Source organism: Cyanistes caeruleus, unplaced genomic scaffold (genome assembly GCF_971803275.1).
Source record: "Cyanistes caeruleus unplaced genomic scaffold, bCyaCae1.hap1.1 HAP1_SCAFFOLD_140, whole genome shotgun sequence".
Lineage (NCBI taxonomy): Eukaryota > Metazoa > Chordata > Aves > Passeriformes > Paridae > Cyanistes > Cyanistes caeruleus.
The window spans coordinates 46,124-62,555 of record NW_028255934.1 but is presented as its reverse complement, the minus strand read 5'-3'; the positions used below and the strand labels follow the sequence as shown (position 1 = coordinate 62,555).

The 16,432-nt window shown below is 52.9% G+C and overlaps 2 protein-coding genes across 4 annotated transcripts in view; one reads left to right on the top strand and one right to left on the bottom strand.

Moving 5' to 3' along the window:
- The window catches only part of LOC147645970 (maestro heat-like repeat-containing protein family member 7), a 277,303-nt gene extending 270,426 nt beyond the window's left edge, over positions 1 to 6,877 (bottom strand). Inside the window, exons 1-16 of one of the 3 annotated variants that reach the window (XM_086874041.1) lie at positions 6,247 to 6,877; positions 5,989 to 6,147; positions 5,655 to 5,719; positions 5,396 to 5,545; positions 5,058 to 5,206; positions 4,606 to 4,753; positions 4,169 to 4,356; positions 3,942 to 4,079; positions 3,548 to 3,662; positions 3,238 to 3,375; positions 2,848 to 3,024; positions 2,556 to 2,711; positions 2,296 to 2,397; positions 1,823 to 1,925; positions 1,486 to 1,542; positions 754 to 1,196 (exon numbers count right to left, since the gene is read on the bottom strand). In XM_086874041.1, coding sequence (XP_086730167.1) covers positions 997 to 1,196; positions 1,486 to 1,542; positions 1,823 to 1,925; positions 2,296 to 2,397; positions 2,556 to 2,711; positions 2,848 to 3,024; positions 3,238 to 3,375; positions 3,548 to 3,662; positions 3,942 to 4,079; positions 4,169 to 4,356; positions 4,606 to 4,753; positions 5,058 to 5,206; positions 5,396 to 5,545; positions 5,655 to 5,719; positions 5,989 to 6,147; positions 6,247 to 6,370 — 2,169 coding nt within the window. In that variant the 5' untranslated portion in view covers positions 6,371 to 6,877 and the 3' untranslated portion in view covers positions 754 to 996. Of the gene's footprint in view, positions 1 to 753; positions 1,197 to 1,485; positions 1,543 to 1,822; positions 1,926 to 2,295; positions 2,398 to 2,555; positions 2,712 to 2,847; positions 3,025 to 3,237; positions 3,376 to 3,547; positions 3,663 to 3,941; positions 4,080 to 4,168; positions 4,357 to 4,605; positions 4,754 to 5,057; positions 5,207 to 5,395; positions 5,546 to 5,654; positions 5,720 to 5,988; positions 6,148 to 6,246 lie in introns of those variants that run through there. The other 2 variants (XM_086874043.1, XM_086874042.1) reach the window with 2 other exon arrangements.
- Positions 1 to 16,432, top strand: part of LOC147645967 (maestro heat-like repeat-containing protein family member 7) — a 262,646-nt gene that overhangs the window by 226,080 nt on the left and 20,134 nt on the right. The gene's annotated exons all lie outside the window — the stretch shown is intronic.

The window sequence follows — 16,432 nt, the reverse complement described above, 5'->3', positions numbered from 1 at the left end:
AGCAGCGTGGCCTGGGCAGCCGTGAGGGCCTGGGCTGGCCGCCAGCCCTGCCTCTGCCCACTGCCCCTTCCTGGAGGCACCCAGTGGCCGTGGCCTGGCAGCACCCCCTGCCCTCCATGTCCCCAGCCAGCCCAGCCTGGGCACCTCGGGCTGTCCCCACCCTCCTGCTGGGGTGGTGTCCCAGCCTCCATGCCTTCTGCTGCAGGCCTGGGGGACATTTTGGGGCAGCACCAGAGCAGCCGGGTGTCAGGGACCAGGCGGCTGCCCAGGGGCTGCTTATGGCCCTCTGACACCCAATTCCTCAGGGCTTCCCACCACCCCGGCTCCTCCAGGGCCTTCTGTCCCCTTGGAACCTCCTGCCACCCACTCCCTCACACATCCCCCTCGTGCCTTCCCACTGCCTTGTCCCGTCTGGGACTCCGCAGCCCCTCATCCCTTCACGGCCTCCCAGCACCCCGTGCCCTCAGGGGCTCCCCCAGCCTGGCCCGGCAGCAGCGCCGCAGCCCCACAGGAGCTCCAGCAGCTCCTCAGCCATCACGGCACCAACACACGGGCAGCAGGACACAGATGGCGCTTCCTGCCTGCCACAGGGCTTGTGGCTTCAGCACAACCACCAAAGGCCAAGGGGCTTCTGGCCATTTCCCCTGCACCACTGCACGCCCCGGCAGGTTGCTGAACACAAGAACCCTTTTCCCTCTCTTCCCCTATGCCCCACACACCCTGGGCAGCAAAAGAAAGGTCTTGGGACTCTTGTGGTTTATAACATATCCTATATTATTTACATACTAGATGGAAACGAAACGAAGAAAAGAACAATCTCTATGAAACAAAAACTAACAGATGGCCCATGTGGCCCCAGAAGATAGAGCCTCTCAGCCCTAACATATCCTATATTATTTACATTCCAAAAAGAAGAGAAAAAAGGAAAAGAACAACCCTTATGAAATAAAAAATCCTGGCTGGCCCATGTGGCCCCAGAAGACAGAGCCTCTCAGGTCAGCTCTGAGTACACCTCCAGCAGCGCAGCCAGCCCAGGCCCGACAGACGAGGCCGTGTCCTCCATGCCCTGAGGATTTGGTCTTGCATCCTCTGGAGAATGGAGTAACGGGCACTCTGGATGGCCCGGAGGACATACAGCGTCTCAAGTGCCAGGTCTGACACGGCACCGCTTCTGTCCTCCGTCAGGCGTTCGAGGGCTGCAAGAGAGACAAACAGAGCCACGGTCAGATCCCAGAGCTGCGGGGGCCCAGCGAGAGCCCCCTGCCAGGGCCATGCCAGCCGGCTCTTGCCTTGGCCAGGAGGGAGCAGGGACCAAGGGGGTCAGCCCGAAGCTGCTGGCCACAAATGCCCCACGTGGCCCTGAAATCTCACTGTGCTCTGCCCACGCCGCCCCTCATCGGGACAGGGAGCAGAGCCCTCCACAGCCTGGCCAGGGCTGCAGCTGCCCCCGACAGCCAACACTGTCAGCCTGCTGCCGTGGCTCACCTCTGCACAACACCTGGAGCTCTGCGTGCTGCCCCCTCAGCTGCTCCCCGGCCATCCCTGAGAACACAGAGCCTGTCAGGGTCCCAGCAGCACAGCTCCCTGACAGCGGCGCTGCCAGCCCTGTGGCCACACGGCCTCCTGCCCCGGCAGGGCTCAGCCCGGGCCCTTGCCGCACCCTGACTCAGCCCAAGGGCACGGCTGCCAGAGGCCGGCAGCAGCAGCCCCGAGGGCAGCCGGGGCTCCAGGGCGCCGGGCCCGGGTGCCGCTGCCGGGGCAGCAGCCGGGGCCGGGGCCGAGCTGCGGCGGGGCGGGGAGGGAGCCCGGGCTCGGGACTCACCGATGACCCTGATGGCCGCCGCTCGCAGGGTCTCCTGTGGGTCCTGCAGGTACTGCAGGGCCCGGCGCAGGTGCTCGGCCAAGGGGATCCTGTGGTCGGCCAGCTGGAGAGAGCGGCAGGAGGGAAGGGTTGGCGCGGGGTCTGTCCCTCGGCCGGGCGCTGCTGCCTGCGGCCAGCCCCGGCCTCCCGTGCCCGGCCAGCCCTGAGGCCCGGCCAGCAGCCGCTGGCGCCGGGCTCTGGAGGGGGCAGAGGGCCGGCTGCTGCCCGGGGAGCCGCGGTGCCGGCCCGGCCCGCAGCCCCGCTGGGCCGGGGCTCCATCGGCACCCGGCTCGGGGCCACAGGGGGCTGCAGAAGAAGCCGTGCGGCCCCCGGCTGCAGCAGTGGGCAGGGGCACAGCTGCCAGCCCCACACACTGAGCACCGGGGCCAGGGGGCTTCTCTAGTCTGAGGCTGGCACTTCCAGGCCGTCCTTACCACGAGCCTGGCAAACTTCCACAGCTTCTCCTTCCTCACAGCTTTCTCCAGGTCTGGCCTCTTCAGGAAGTCAGCCGCGCGAAGGAGCGTTGTCCGAGATGCCTGGGGAACAGCAGAGAGCCGCAAATGGCCCCACAAGGCAGGGCACAGGAGTGTCCCAGTGCCAAGGGCTGGAGGAGGCTGCAGCCTGCAAGCCTGCGTCAGGGCAGGAGGCAGCTGAGCCCCCTGCCAAGGCGCAGCAGCAGCCCAGGAGTCCTCACCTCTGCCACATGCCGATTCTCATCTTGGCAGTGGAAAAACAGTGGGAGCAGGCTCTGGTACACTCGTTCCTTCAGGGGCTTTCTTCCTTCTTCTTCTGCTGAAGACATCACTCTTTGAAGGAGAAACATGGAGAGCAGCTGCACCTGGCTATCAGGCTGTATGAAAGGAAGGAAGGAAAAATGACCTTATAATTGGCTTCTTATGGCCCACATCGGCACAGGTCTGCAAATGCACAGGGCACAAAGTGTCCGGGCAGCAGGCAGTGGCTGTGGCTGGGGCACAGAGCCTTACATTGTCCAGGAGTTTCAGGAGCGGCTCAGCCAGCTGCAGGGCCCTGCGCCAGGATATTGGGATGTCTTCTTTCAGGAAAATATGGCTCAGAAGAGCAGTGCTCATCCTGGCCACGTCACTGTCCAAGTCCCACAGGAGGTGCACTAGTCTTCCTGTCAGACTCTGAATTCTTTCGGCCTGTGCAGAACACAAGTGTGTGAAAGCCCGGGCAGCTGCCGCAGGGCCCAGAGGCCAAAGGGCTGTCCCAAAGCACTCGGGCAGCTGAAGCAGGAGGCAGGAGAGCTGCGAGGAGCTGCCTCAGTGCCCAAGGCAAAGGCCAGCCAAGGCCAAGTGACAGCATTGCCCAGCCTCATGCTGCCCACACGGCCTCAGCTGCTGCCCCCTTCTCACCATGGAGGGACGGTCCTTTAGCAGGAGGAGAGCCCTGAGAACCTGGTGATGCATCTCTGTGGAATTGTACCACAGGTACTTATACAAGATCTCCATTAGGCTGTCACCACAGTCACTCAGGTCCAGGCAATCTAGGAGCTGAAAGGCACAGGGCAGTGAGAGGGGAGCCGGCCGGCAGGAGCCTGGAAGTGCTCAGGGCTGGGCCCAGGCAGTAGCACAGGGCGCGGGTGCCATCCCAGGCAGCTGTGGCTGTGCCAGGGGACAGGGCTGGCAGGGAGCTGAGCGAGGTAGTGCTGGCCATCAGGCTCACCTCCACAAGGAATGCCATGGCAGAGACATCCCAGAGTGGCAACGGTTTGCTGAGCACCTCAAGCAGGTAGCTTAAGATGCTTTTGCACAAGTGGGCAGATGCACGGCGCATTACCCTGGAAGGCGGAAAATGGCAGAAAGAGTCTCAGCAAGGGTGCGAAAAGCCTCTCCCAGGACTGACTGACACAGTTGTCCTATTGCCCCAGCACCCTGTGAGGGGATTTGGGCCCTTGAGATGTGGCTGCTCCTGGGCACCCTCCTCTCACAGCCTTTTGCAGTCTCCTTGGCCATCCCTCGGTGACGAGGCCCTCAGGCCCATGGCCACGGGGACTGTGGGGGGGCATCCCGGGCAGGGGGCACAAATGCCAGAGGCAGTGGGGAGAAGGGGGTCTCACCTGGCCAGCAGACCCACGGCATAGTGGTGGGTGTCAGCACAGAGCAGCGTGTCCCAGCCACGCTTGCGTTCCATTGCCACCACCACATGCTCCAAGTGGAGACTGCAGAGCAGGGCCTTCAGGGTCTGCACTGCAAACCTGTGTGCACAGCAAAGCCCAGGTGACGCTGGGAGCGCTGGCTCCGAGGCTGGGGAAGTGGCAGGGACAAGAGGACTGGCATGGAGCACCTGTTGGGGCTGGTGGAGAGGCCGTGTTGCTCCTGGCATTCCTTCCAGAAGGTATGGACGTCCTCTGTCATATACAAAGTACTGAAGTGCATTTGGAAGAGCAGATGCACAAAGAGGCGGGGGAAATAGACTGTGAGGATCTGTGGGCAACAGGGCCCCTGGAGGATCTTCCACATCACCAGAGTTGCCTGCAGAGGACAAAGCAGCCCGAGACAGCGCTCAGTGCCGGGGCGTCCGTGTGGCAGGGCCTGAGCGTGGCAGGGAGAGGCCGGGGCAGACGCAGGGGGAGCAGCGGGCCTGGTGGCCCTGAAGCTGCCCCTAGGCCAGGTTTGTGGCCAGTGCCTGAAGCAGGGAGATGCAGTGGGGGAAGGAGGCAACAGAGCTGCTGGAGAGGCGGCCGGCCTTGCGGTGAGCAAAGGCCAGCTCCAGAAACTCACAGTCAGGGAAAAGACAGCCGTCTTGTCCCCATCAGAGGTGCCCAGGTTTTTCTGCGGCCAGCTCCCCACCACATTGATGAGGAGCGGTGTCACTTCCTCTGAAATCCAGGGCGAGAGCAAGATGGTCGTCCACATGGCCATAGCAGCTCTGCGGGGTCAGACACAGCACCGTGGGCTGGGCAGCAGCGGGGAGCTGAGCTGGCCGCCAGCTCTGCCTGTGCCCACTGGCCCTGAGCGGCAGCAGCAGCCAGGCAGCCCAGCCCTGTGGGGACAGGCCCCTGAGGGGCAGGATGGCAGCACGGCAGCGGGCTCGGGGGCCAACTTTGTAGCAGGGCTGGCAAAGGGAGCAGCCAGAGGGCCCTGGAAGTCTGTGTTGCTCACAGCCCTGGGCCGGGCTCTACAGGGTGATGGGCTGGGGAGCCCTGAGGCCTCGGGGCAGCTGGGCCCCATACCTGTCACACGTTGGGGCCACCCGCAGGAGAGTGATGGCCACATCATCGGGCTCTGCCTCGGCCACTTGCATCAGGGCCCAGTCCATCCTGTGCTCAGCAGCCTCATTGGCCATGAGCCACTGGTGGATGTACCTCACCACGCCGGGCACCTGGAGAAGGCACAGGGAAACTTGGAATGCTAGCAGAGGGAGTCAGCAACGTGCCCAGCTTCTTCCCCAGACAAGTGCTTCTCTTCCAGCACGCTGCCATGGGCTCAAAAGCTCCAAGTGAGCAGCAGGCGTGGCTTGGGAAAGCCAAGCAATTGCTGGAGGATCAAAGGCTGGCCACAGGCTGCTTACTTGCTCTGGATTGAAAAGAGCCGTCTCTACAAGCAGATCCAGCTGGGCAGCGCTGCTTTGTTCTACCAAGACCTCTGAGGATGTCTTGACCTCAGTGTCCATAGGTCTGGTGTCTTCCTTGCCAATTCTCTTGATGTATTGGTAAAGAAACTGTAGGAGAAGGGCAGGAAGGCAGGGAAGTTGCATGGAGTGCTCCAAGTGCGGTGCTGGGCTGAGCAGTGCCAGCAGGCCCAGCGCAGGTGGGGATGGCTGCAGGTACCTGCGCTGCTCTGCGGAAGCGGCCACGGGCGGTGTCCTGCTCTTGTGTGCCGTCCATGGCTGCATCTGGCAAAGAGCAGCCAGAGCTGAGGGGCTGCAGGAGAGGCCGGAGAGCACAGCCCAGCCCTGCGTTCCCCAGGCAGGGACAGTCCCGGGATGCCCCAGGGAATGCAGCACGGCCACTGCTGCGGGGGCAGCCCCAGCCCCTTTTTTGTGCTGTCCATGGGTGTGTCTCCACAGGACAGTGTGGGATGGGATGAGATGGGATGCAATGGGATGGGATGGGGCCAAGATGGCCGCAGGCACCAGCCCTGTGGCCCAGCTCTGCCACTCACCCTCCTCCAGCGGCTGCAACTGCTGCACCTCTTCGGTCTCTGGTGCTGGGGCAGCTCCAGGGCCTTCTTCCTCGACCTCCTCCTCCTCCTCCTCCACCCAGGCCAGCTTGGGGACTCTTGGGGGTCGCTGCTCCCTATCTTCTTTCGGACTCTCCAATCCTTTCCATAGGAACAGCACCAGGGGATGGCATGGCATGTAATGGGATGGGGCCAAGCTGGCAACAGGCACTAGCCCTAAGGCCGAGCTCTGCAACTCACCCTCCTGTGGTGCCTGGAAGTCCTGCACCTCTTCAGACTCCTGTGCCAGGACAGCTCCAGAGCCTTCTTCTTCCTCCTCCTCAAGCCAGGCCAACTTGGGCACTCTTGGGGGTCGCTGCTCCATGGCAGTGACTGGATTTATGGCTGCTTGCAGGAGAGATGGCTCGGAAAAGCTCAGAGTCAGCAAGTCCTGCAGTCGTGCCTGGAAGGCACCTGCAAGACTCAAGTCCTGGCAAGATTGCAAGACAGCGAGTCCTGCACTTGGGTCTTGAGGGCTCCTGCCACAAGGACAGGAGGCTCCTCGACAGGGACTGTGGTCTGGTCTCAAGGGCAGAGACTGCAGGGATGGGCGACACGTCGGAAAAGCTCCGGGTCACCAAGTCCCACGGTCTGCCCTCAAGAGAACCTTAAGAAGGAAGGCTCAGCAAGGCCACAGGTCAGCAAGACCTGTGGTCTGGCCTCGAGGTCACCTGTAGGAACAGTGCTTCAGAAAAGCTCCAGGTCCGACACAAAGGAGTGCGCTGTGCGGGGGCTCCTCACAGCACCGCTCTGGCGCGTCCTGACCCGTCGCGTGCACCGAGCACTGTGGCGTGGCCCTGTCACCGCCAGCTCCTATGGCAGCACGTGTCACAAAGGGCCCTTTGACATCTGCTCCCGTTGCCACCATCCCACGGTGACCGTGCTGCAGCGTGTCACAAAGGGCCCTTGCACACCCTGCCCTCCGCCCTGGGGCCGCCCCCATCCCCCCCCCAAGTGGCCCAGCTTGGAAGGAATCCCTTGCCCAAAGTGTCTAAGACAGCCTGATGGGATCTTTAGGAACAGCTTGTTAGAAATGAAATGGAGGCAAATTTATCAATAGGAATTTTATTGAAAACTTTGTAAAATTTGCTCATGGAAATGTCTCGGTGTTGAGAGACAGGTGTCTGCTAGGGAGGGCAGGAGCCTCCCTTGGAATGAAAAATGTAGACCCCCCTCCCTCCAAATTATGATAATCCTGAAATCAAGGGGCTCTCAGGCAGCGATCTGGGGATAGGAATGACAGTTCTTTACTAATATTTATAACCAGGCAAACAAACAACAATAACTACAGCGTTAGCAAGAAAACAGAACCAGGGACCCTGTGACAGCTTTCTGGGCTGAGACGGGAAAGGATGGAGGAGAGGCTTTGTTTCACAAACCCCCTCGGGTTGGCAGTCAGTGCTGGTGCTCCTGCAGGGCTCTGAGGAACACTCAGCTGGAACAGCAGGGATGAGCTGAGATCCCGGGCCAGTGGCTGAGGTGGATCAGCAGCTCCGTGGTGGTGGCTGGCACTGCCACACGTCCCGGCAGGACAGGGGGTGCGAGGCCACCAACGAAGAGGGAAGAAGGAGAAGAAGCAGCAGCTCCATCTGGGTGATGGCGAAATTCCCATCTCCCCACCACAACAGCTCTGTACCCAAAGTGTTCTTCTCCGAAGCTGAAGAAGACACCAAACTGTCCCCACCCTCCCCTTTTCCTGCCCCCTTCCCCCCCTGGGCCCAGCCAAACTCTTTATCTTTCCTCAAGCACACACCAGGTACCCGCAGTTAAGTTTTCCCTGCAAGTCATGAGTAAAAATTCCACAGGCAAGCCAGAACTAAATAGAAAATAAAGGACACCTAACCCCCAACACCTGTAAGTTGTATCTTGAGAGTCAGCCAGGATCTTTGTTTGCCAGAAACACCTCTGAAGTTTAATCAAGGCATTAGTCATCAAAATTATTTTGAAAATTTAAAGATCAAAGTAGCCAAAATACTCAATGTAACTAATTGCTGGGTATGTTCTCAGCTCAGGTTGGGAGGAATGGGGTTCCCTCGGAGGGCTTACCCTGTGGGGTGGCCAAAACTCTGTCAATGGGCTCTGACTCGTAACGAATCCAGTGCAGGGACACTCAGAGAAAACTGTGCTGTGGAACACAGGAATGCAATTATCAGTTTTACAGGATTGACTGAGATTTCCCTTCATGAGAAACCAAGCGCTGTTCTAGTTGGAGGCCACAATGTGAAAGGATTTCTGTGCTTTACCATCACAAGCTTACTCATTCTTTTTCCCTCACCCTCATTCACGGTAGGAACAATAATTCTGTTGTCCATGGAGCTGGCACCTTTTGAATTCCAGAATAATGTCCCCAAGGTCCTTTGCTGTTCAGCTTTACTGCGCTGTCTGTGGCTAACAAGGCTTGCTGGGGTCCTTTCCCCTTCGGCTGGAGAGGTGCCGGGTCCCAGTCCCTGAGGGACAGCCAGGCTCCTGGCTGGAATTGGTGTGGAAGTCCCTCAGGGTCACATCAGCCTTCACATGGAGCCCCGTGGATCTGAGCATTTTCCAAAGGGGCCGTTGGGGCAAACAGGGAGATTTGGTCTGGCAGGGTCTGTAAAACAATATCCCATCCCATCGACTTGTTCTGGCAGAGAACACTTGGCTGCAGGGACATATTCCCATTGTTCCTGCTCAGGTCTCAGGATTCCAACAGTGTTGTCTTTGCCCAGAGCTGTTCCTTCAGCTGGCTTGGGAGGGCCATTTGGCCTCTGGACCCACAGTCTGGCTCCTTTATTAGGACTGCTGGGTCCAAACTCCTTTTATCCACAAATGGAGGCAATTTGAAGTGGATATCCTTTCTTCACAATTATTTTTCAAATTGCGATATCAATATTTCTTCTACCTTGTCATGGGGTTGAATAATCAAATCTTGTTCACTATTGTTTAACAGACTTACTTCAATTTCTCCTTGATAATCTGCATCAATTCCTCCTCCCATGACATGAACACTTTGCAAGGCCAAGCTCCAATGAGCAGTTATCAAACCAAAGTGTCCTGGAGGAATCTGAATTCTTATTCCTGTATTGTAAACTCTCATTTGCTTCTGATTTCTCCTAATGAATTCCAGTGCATGAAGGTCCAGCCCTGCAGCCTCTGGGCTGGCCCTGGCAGGGGCCATCACAGCCAGAACAATTTCCCAGGCAGTCCAAGTCTCACTGTCCATGGCTGTGTTTGCAAATTGGGTGCAGCCGTGCACACCCAGGGGTTTCCATTTCCCAGTGGGCCCATTGTTAAGGGCATGGAGCCCATCTGGGAGATGGGTTCTCCACCGGGACAGGTTCCCATCTCCTCGTTTTATCAGCTGCTCTTTGAACAGCCTCTTCAGCCATGGAACCAATCCTGCCATTTGTGGATAGTGTGGTACATGAAAAACCCAGCAGTTTTAATCACTGTATTTTTCACAGGAACAGACAAAGCATTCCACATCACAGCATCAGCAAGCCATATAAAAACAGCCAACTTCACCCCTTCCTCCTTTATTCTGTGTATACAATTCACAAAGTTTACCATTGACATTTGGGTCTTTGCTAGTCCTTTTTTGTAGGGTATTTAGTGTTACAGTGAGCAACCAAAGCTCACAGATTAGTATTGTCAACATTTTTTCACATTATCAATTTTTAATTTTGGATATAAATATATATTACTGATTATTATTATTATCATTATTATAATTATTACTATTATTATCATTATTATTATCATTATCATCATCATCATTGTTGTTTTTGTTGTTTCACTTGCACAAACAAACCTGAGCTCAAGACTAAAACCTGCTGTACCTTCACATGGGAGCATTCCAAAAACAATTGTTCCTTCTCTTGGTGCTGTTTCCAATGTGCTGTTAACAAAATCCATCCTCATCTTCCCAAACCCACAAGTTCTTTTCCTTTTTCCACATGCAATTTTTGGCTGCATTCTAAGACTGATTTACTAAAATATGGATATGATCTAGTATCACTATCCAACTGAGACAAAGACTCTTGAACTGGTTTAGGGTTAAAAAGTGTATGATTATTAGCAGCGCTGGGCCGATGTGTCAGATCACCCCTTAATACACACGGCCCCGAATACAGGTGAATACAGGCTTTTTATTTCCAGAAATATGGAACACAAATGCATATTCATAACCCCGTTGCCACCCACACTCTGCTTCCTATGCTAATTAGGAAAAAAGCAATTAAGCATGCGTAGTTTGTTCCTTGAAATGGGTTGGTGGTCCTTTTATGAGGAGGGGTGAGAGAAGGGAGGGAAGCGATATGGCTCTTCCTCCTTCTGACTTTTCTACCTTTTCAATGCAAAGTGACAAATGGACCCTTGGCTGGGCTCCTAGTTTCATGTCTTCCAGGAGTTTCTGATTTGCAATTCTCTTCTGTTCTTCAAGTTCCTTACCAGATTCATTGCTTCTCATTATAAGCCCAGCTGAACAAGCATAGAGTTGACAGACAATTAGTTATTAGCCAATGATTAACCTCTAATTTTAGCAAAGCTTCTCTAGCTCCCTCTAATTTTAGCAAGGCCCATCTATTTATTTTGTTTAGATTTAGCAAGGCTTCTTTCTAATTAAGGCCTCGGCTTGTCTAAATTCTTAAATTCTTCAAAGTTTATGTCTCAGAGTTTTGACTGCTTTAAGGATCCAATGGAACCTCCATAGCCCCTGGCACCCCCAGAGTTCTGGCTGAGATGAAAAGATGAATGGGGAAATAAAGAAACACCTTCTGAAGCTGGTGATAGAAACTAAGATGCTGGCTCTTGCCACTGGCTTGGGCAAGAAGAAGGGCCAGACCCAGTGGGGATACTCAATTATCTCCCTTTGAACTGATGTTTAGAATTCCTTATCCTGGTAATCCTCAGCCTTGAGAATTACCTGGGGGTAGGGATAAAGGATATCTATTGGAAACAATATGTAGCCTGGATAGTGTCTCTTGTAAAAGCTCTTTGACAAGAAGCTCAGCTAGCACAGAGCCTGCCTTTAGACTTTGCTGTTCACAACATCCAGCCAGGAGATTGAGTCCTAGTGAAGGAGTAGAGAGAAGCAGCAGCAGCAGCAGCAAAGTAGTGTAGACCTGTGCAAGTGTTGCTGAGCACAGAAACAGCCGTCAGGAGAGCTGAACACGGGTAGAGCCATCCCTCTCGAGTCAAGGTCTCTAAGGCCCCAGAAATTCAGACATCTCAGCTAGAGGAGAAGCTCGGCAGGCTGCCACTGATGCTCCACAAGAGGGGACTGGAGCAGTAGCCAGGCCATCAACATCAGGGGAAGCCCCGTGTGCCTCCCACAGCCTGGCTGCTGAAATAGTTTGTGTGGGCATCCCTTCTCTCAAATCTCCAGGCATTAGAGGCCAATCCTCACTGTCATTGTTTTCTTTATGTTAAAGCTCTTTCTGTGCCTTCACTCGCCTCTACAGGTCATGTAAAGAGAACACAAAAGTAAAAGTTAGGAAATTAAATTACACCATTAAAATGTTTGCCTTAAGAATCTTACCTTGATATTGTCAGCCACTTGAAGTTGAAGCCAAAAGTAGAAAAGTAGTTTTTAACCATAAGAGAAGAAGTAGCAAATCCTTTTACCTGAAAAATTGTGAAGTCTGTGGAAGGCCAGGAAGATCTGAAGACTGGCTGTGGGTGGCCAGCCCAGTCAAACCTAACCAGTGAGTTAAGTCAATAATAAACAAGATTTTCAGATGAAGAAGGAAGTCTATGGTGGCTTCATTCTTCTGAAAAAAAGCATTTGTTGTCTAAATAGAACAAGAAGCACATACGTGGGAAAAAGCATTTCTGACCAGACTTTAGGTTCAGAATGTTAGACCCCCAACTTCCCTCCTTATAATTGTTTCAGATATCAAGGCAAATAGAATCAAATGTATGTTAAGTTCACTACCAGCAGCTAAGCAAGGTGTTCCTTCCATAATTACCAAAAAGATTTTGAAGGCTATAAAGCAGAGGGGAAAGAGAAGGTTTTTTGGAGCCCTTATTTTTAAGCTGCCCCCAAAACAATTCCATAAGCAGGACACGTGTTGTCCGTGACGATCAGTAGAAGTAGCAACACTGAAACAAAACTTAAATCCTTTGTAATAGGTTCTGGTCCAGATCCAACAAAACAGATTTAAATGGAACTGCAGGTAGAAGCCTCGTGTGAGAGCTTAGAAATGCAAACACTGTCAGCAGAAGAAGGGAGAGTGTGGCAAATTAAATGATAGCTAAAAGGTGGTGAAAGAAATTACAAAAGCAATAGGAAAGTTAACTCATGTATCAGTCCAAACATAGAAAGAATTGAGAATAAGACATGTTTTTGTGGTTATTTAGTAAACTGTGGGTTTAACAAATGCTTTTCTTGTGCTGTAGCAACTCTTATCTTTTAGCATGCGTGATCCCTTGCTTAATATAATTTCTGCAACATTTGATAAAGAGGATGCAGGTAGTAGCCATAGCTACTAATCCAGGAATAGCTACAAAAGGACAGAAATTGATGTCACTGCAAATAATTGCAAAACAAAAAAAAAAATCGAGGAATAGGAAATAAAGTCAATGATAACTAAAGTTTGTAAAGACAATTAGTAAGAAATTTTTTTTAAAAAGAGAGGTTGAGAGGAATGAGAGATTTGTCTTTAGAAACAAGCTGTGGGTCTGCTGGTAAATAAAACTAGCACTGAGAGATAAAAGAAACAATGGGAACGATTCCTCTGATTGATGAATGGAAAAAAGATATTTGCCTTTACAAACAAACTGTAAGTTTGCTGATAAATGAAATTTGATATTGAAAGATGAAAGAAACAATGGGGGAAAACCATAAATTCCATAAGAATTAAAAATGAAGAAGGAGGGTTTTACATTAGAGGGGAATCTTAGGTATCAGGCAGTCCGGGGAGTCTGGACCTCTCAAGTACCTCAGCCAATGAGGAAAGAGACAGGGACGTGGCTGGGAAATTTGGATAAAAAGGAGGCTGTGTCCTCCAAAAATTTGAGAGACCCCAGGAGAATGGCCCATGGCCTCTCCCTTTATTCAAATCAAGTAAAAGGACTCCTCTGTCTCCTTTTTAGACATAAACCTCTGGTGTTTGTAGATGAATTTTCCTGACAAGGCCAACAACAGACTGGAATGGAAAAATCAGCATCAGAAACCTGTGAGATGGAAAACTTTTGGCTGTTTGAGATAAAAAATATGGACTAAAAATCTCTATGGCAAAGAACAACCTTTCTCACAAGGATTACTGTAGAAAAAGTGATGCAGGTGTTGGAATGACAGCCAGTGCCCTCAGCAAAGACAATTCCCTGTCCTGTGGGCTCCATAAACCACACGTGAACGTGGCACTCATCCTGATTAATCCCAAAGCACTTCTCTGCAAGAAGCACTAGAGAAGTGCATGGGGCAAGAGTTCTGCAAGTGCCAGGTTCTCGTGCAGCAGAAAAGTTGTAAAATCTGAAAGATTCTAGCAACCACAAAAAATCCATCATTTATGGCTTGTAAATATTTCAGTGAATCTCAGTTACTTCTGGGTAAAATCAAACACCAAGTAGGTTTCATAACAAAATCCCAGTTTGTCTGTTCCTGTTTGTGGCAGAGGATGAGGTTACAAGCTGGCCAGCTGAAGAAGCCAAGGAGGATCTCCACTTCCCTGTCATATTTTCCTACTGACACAGGAATGAAGACCAAGAATTTGGCTCATTGGAGGGGTAAAACCAGAGGATGGGTGAGGGTTTGCATCCTAAGACTTCCTTTGCTAGAGTACAAAGAGTTTAGCTGTGTGTGGATCTCCTTGCTAAACCTCTTTGTTTTCAAACTCCATTCCTCCGTGGCAGAACTGAACAAGCTCCGTATGTCAGAGCTTCAAGTTCCAAGCTGTGTGCTGAGTTAATTGTAATGGATCCATTAGCAGTGCGTGGGGTTGCTGCCATGAGGAGCTCAGGTGGCTTCTTGAGATGAGAATCAATGTGCCCTTTGTCCCAGCTCCATGTGTCCTGGGACAGCCCTGGCTCCACGGGAGCACACGGAGTGTTCTCGTGCCATTTCTAAATGAAAATTGAACCTCCTCAAGAAGCCAGGCCAAAGTCACCAGACAGCAGTCACAAAAAGGAATTTAGGCACTTTGCTGGGTGTTGATCTAACAGCTACCACCTTCCCAAAGTCCAGGCTCCACTAAACAAGGCTCTTTCCTCTGTCAGCAGCCTTGCACTTGGTTGTGTTTGATACACGTACAGAAGAAGAAAAAGCCACTTGCACTGTGGAAACATGAGCTGCAGCTGTGCAGTAAGTTGTGCTCAGTAGCTGACCAGCTGATTTAATTCTGAGTGGGTATTAGACAGAAGATACTACAATAAAATTTCACAGGACAGCTATCAAGTATCCAAAAAATGCAGTATTATGTTATTTTCTACCTCCAGTATTGCCAGCACACAGCTTAAGGAAGAAAGGTATTTACCAACCAGCACAAAAGAAAAAAATAAAAATGAACAAAGGATTTTTAAGGATATCACAGCAATGGCCACCAGGCATTTTCCAGCTTTGCAGGCTATCAGTTCAAAGTCAATCTAAACAAGCCAGCATATGTCTAGCACGAAAGAAATCACAGTTCATGTGTGTTCCTAAAGCCAAGCTTTGCTATATCAAACATGGATGGTATCATTTTCCAGCTCTCAATAGATGTGTCATAATTTATAAAGAAACAAAACCTCATGCATAGAAATAGATTAGTAAGGTAGGTAGTTGGGTAGGTAGGTGGATAGATAGATAGATAGATAGATAGATAGATAGATAGATAGATAGACAGATAGATATTGAAAGAAAAATACGCTGACAATGCAGAAAGAGATATTTGAATGCACTTGCCTGTATAACTTTGTACAGAAAGGGATGGGGAAGTGAGAGGTTATTCTTTTCCACACATGGAAAACCCTCTTTTTTCCAGTAGAATCAGCTTCCTCCCTCAATGACCACCAGGCTCCCTGAAGTCCCCACCAAGAAGGCCCTGTGATCCCCATGGCCTGTGCATGCAGCACTTCAAGAAAGCAATGCCTGCCTCTTAATACTACAGGGGTGTTCAAGAGATTTATTCCCAACCTTTGGTGACAAGATGAACGAACTGAAGTCAGTTACTGTAAAAGGCCTGAACCAGCAGCACCACAAATCACAGCCAAAAGCAGCAGGTCCCACATGGTGTCCCACAATCATGGCCCAAGCGGCTGCAGATCCTCCTTCAACCCCGGCTGCACTGCAGTCCCACTGAGCACCAAGAAGAAAAGGGCCTTTGTGAGAGCAAGCAAACTTAACCCTCTGCCAGGACACAAATTCAGAGGGCAAAAAATTGAAAAACCCCACAGCATCAGCCACACTTCCCAATGAGAAGGGTTGGAACTCTCTGCCCCTCCAGACTTCCCCAGCAGGTTTACAAAGGGAACTGGGATCTAAGCTGTGCCCTCCAAACCAAGAGAGCCAGCCTCCCTTCAGGGTGAGAAGCCATGGCCTCAGTTCCAGCCCCGGGTGCCTCCTGTGCCCCAGAGAATGGCTGTGGCTGTAAATGTGTGTTTGGCTGCAGCACAGGGCCAGGGTGAAGCTCGGCAGCCTCATCAGAGCCCACGGCCACGGCCCTTCCCTGCCAGGGCCCTCACCTGGCCCGGCCCGGCCCGGCCCGAGCAGCCCGGACTGGCCTCAAGGGATGGGCTCTGCCTGCCCGCTGTGCCCACAGGCCGGGCCCAAGGGCTCGCAAGAGGCTTCCTCCCAGCTCTGCAAAACCTCAGCCAAGAGTGTCCCCTTTGCTGTGCTGAGAAGAGGAAAAAACCCTCTCAATTTCACCCCACTGCACACCTCATGGGGGATCCCTGCACACCTTAGCAGAGAGCCCAAATTAGCCCTGGGTGCCTCATGAGGTGCAGGCCCAGGTGATGCCACTGAAGGAAATGTGCCCTCACAGCCCAGGGACGCTCAGCATGGGCTCCCCCAGCCCCTCGTGGCCCCACCACTGGTCATGGCAGCCCCTGCCTGGCTCCTGCCTGCCCACACTGTGGGCACACCCGCCTGCTCCTGGACATGGAGCTCAGCAGGGGCTGGTGCCATGAGGGCTTTGCTGGTGGTACCAGCCAGACACTGAGGAAAAATCTCCATCTCTTTATTTGAACAAAAACCATAGGCCAAGCCCTGCTCTGGTGGACAGGGGCTGCCCAATTTCAGTCCTGGCCAGGGACCAGGGCCAGGGGGCTCAGGGGCAGAGGGTCTCACTTTGCAGGTGTGGGTCTTGGGACGCACTCAAGACGGGGATGGAGCCGTAGCAGAGCAGAGGGAGACAGAGGTGAAGAGCGGGGATGACAGGTCAGCTTCTCGGTGATTAAAGTCTTTGGCTGCTCTTCTGAAGGTGCAGAGGTG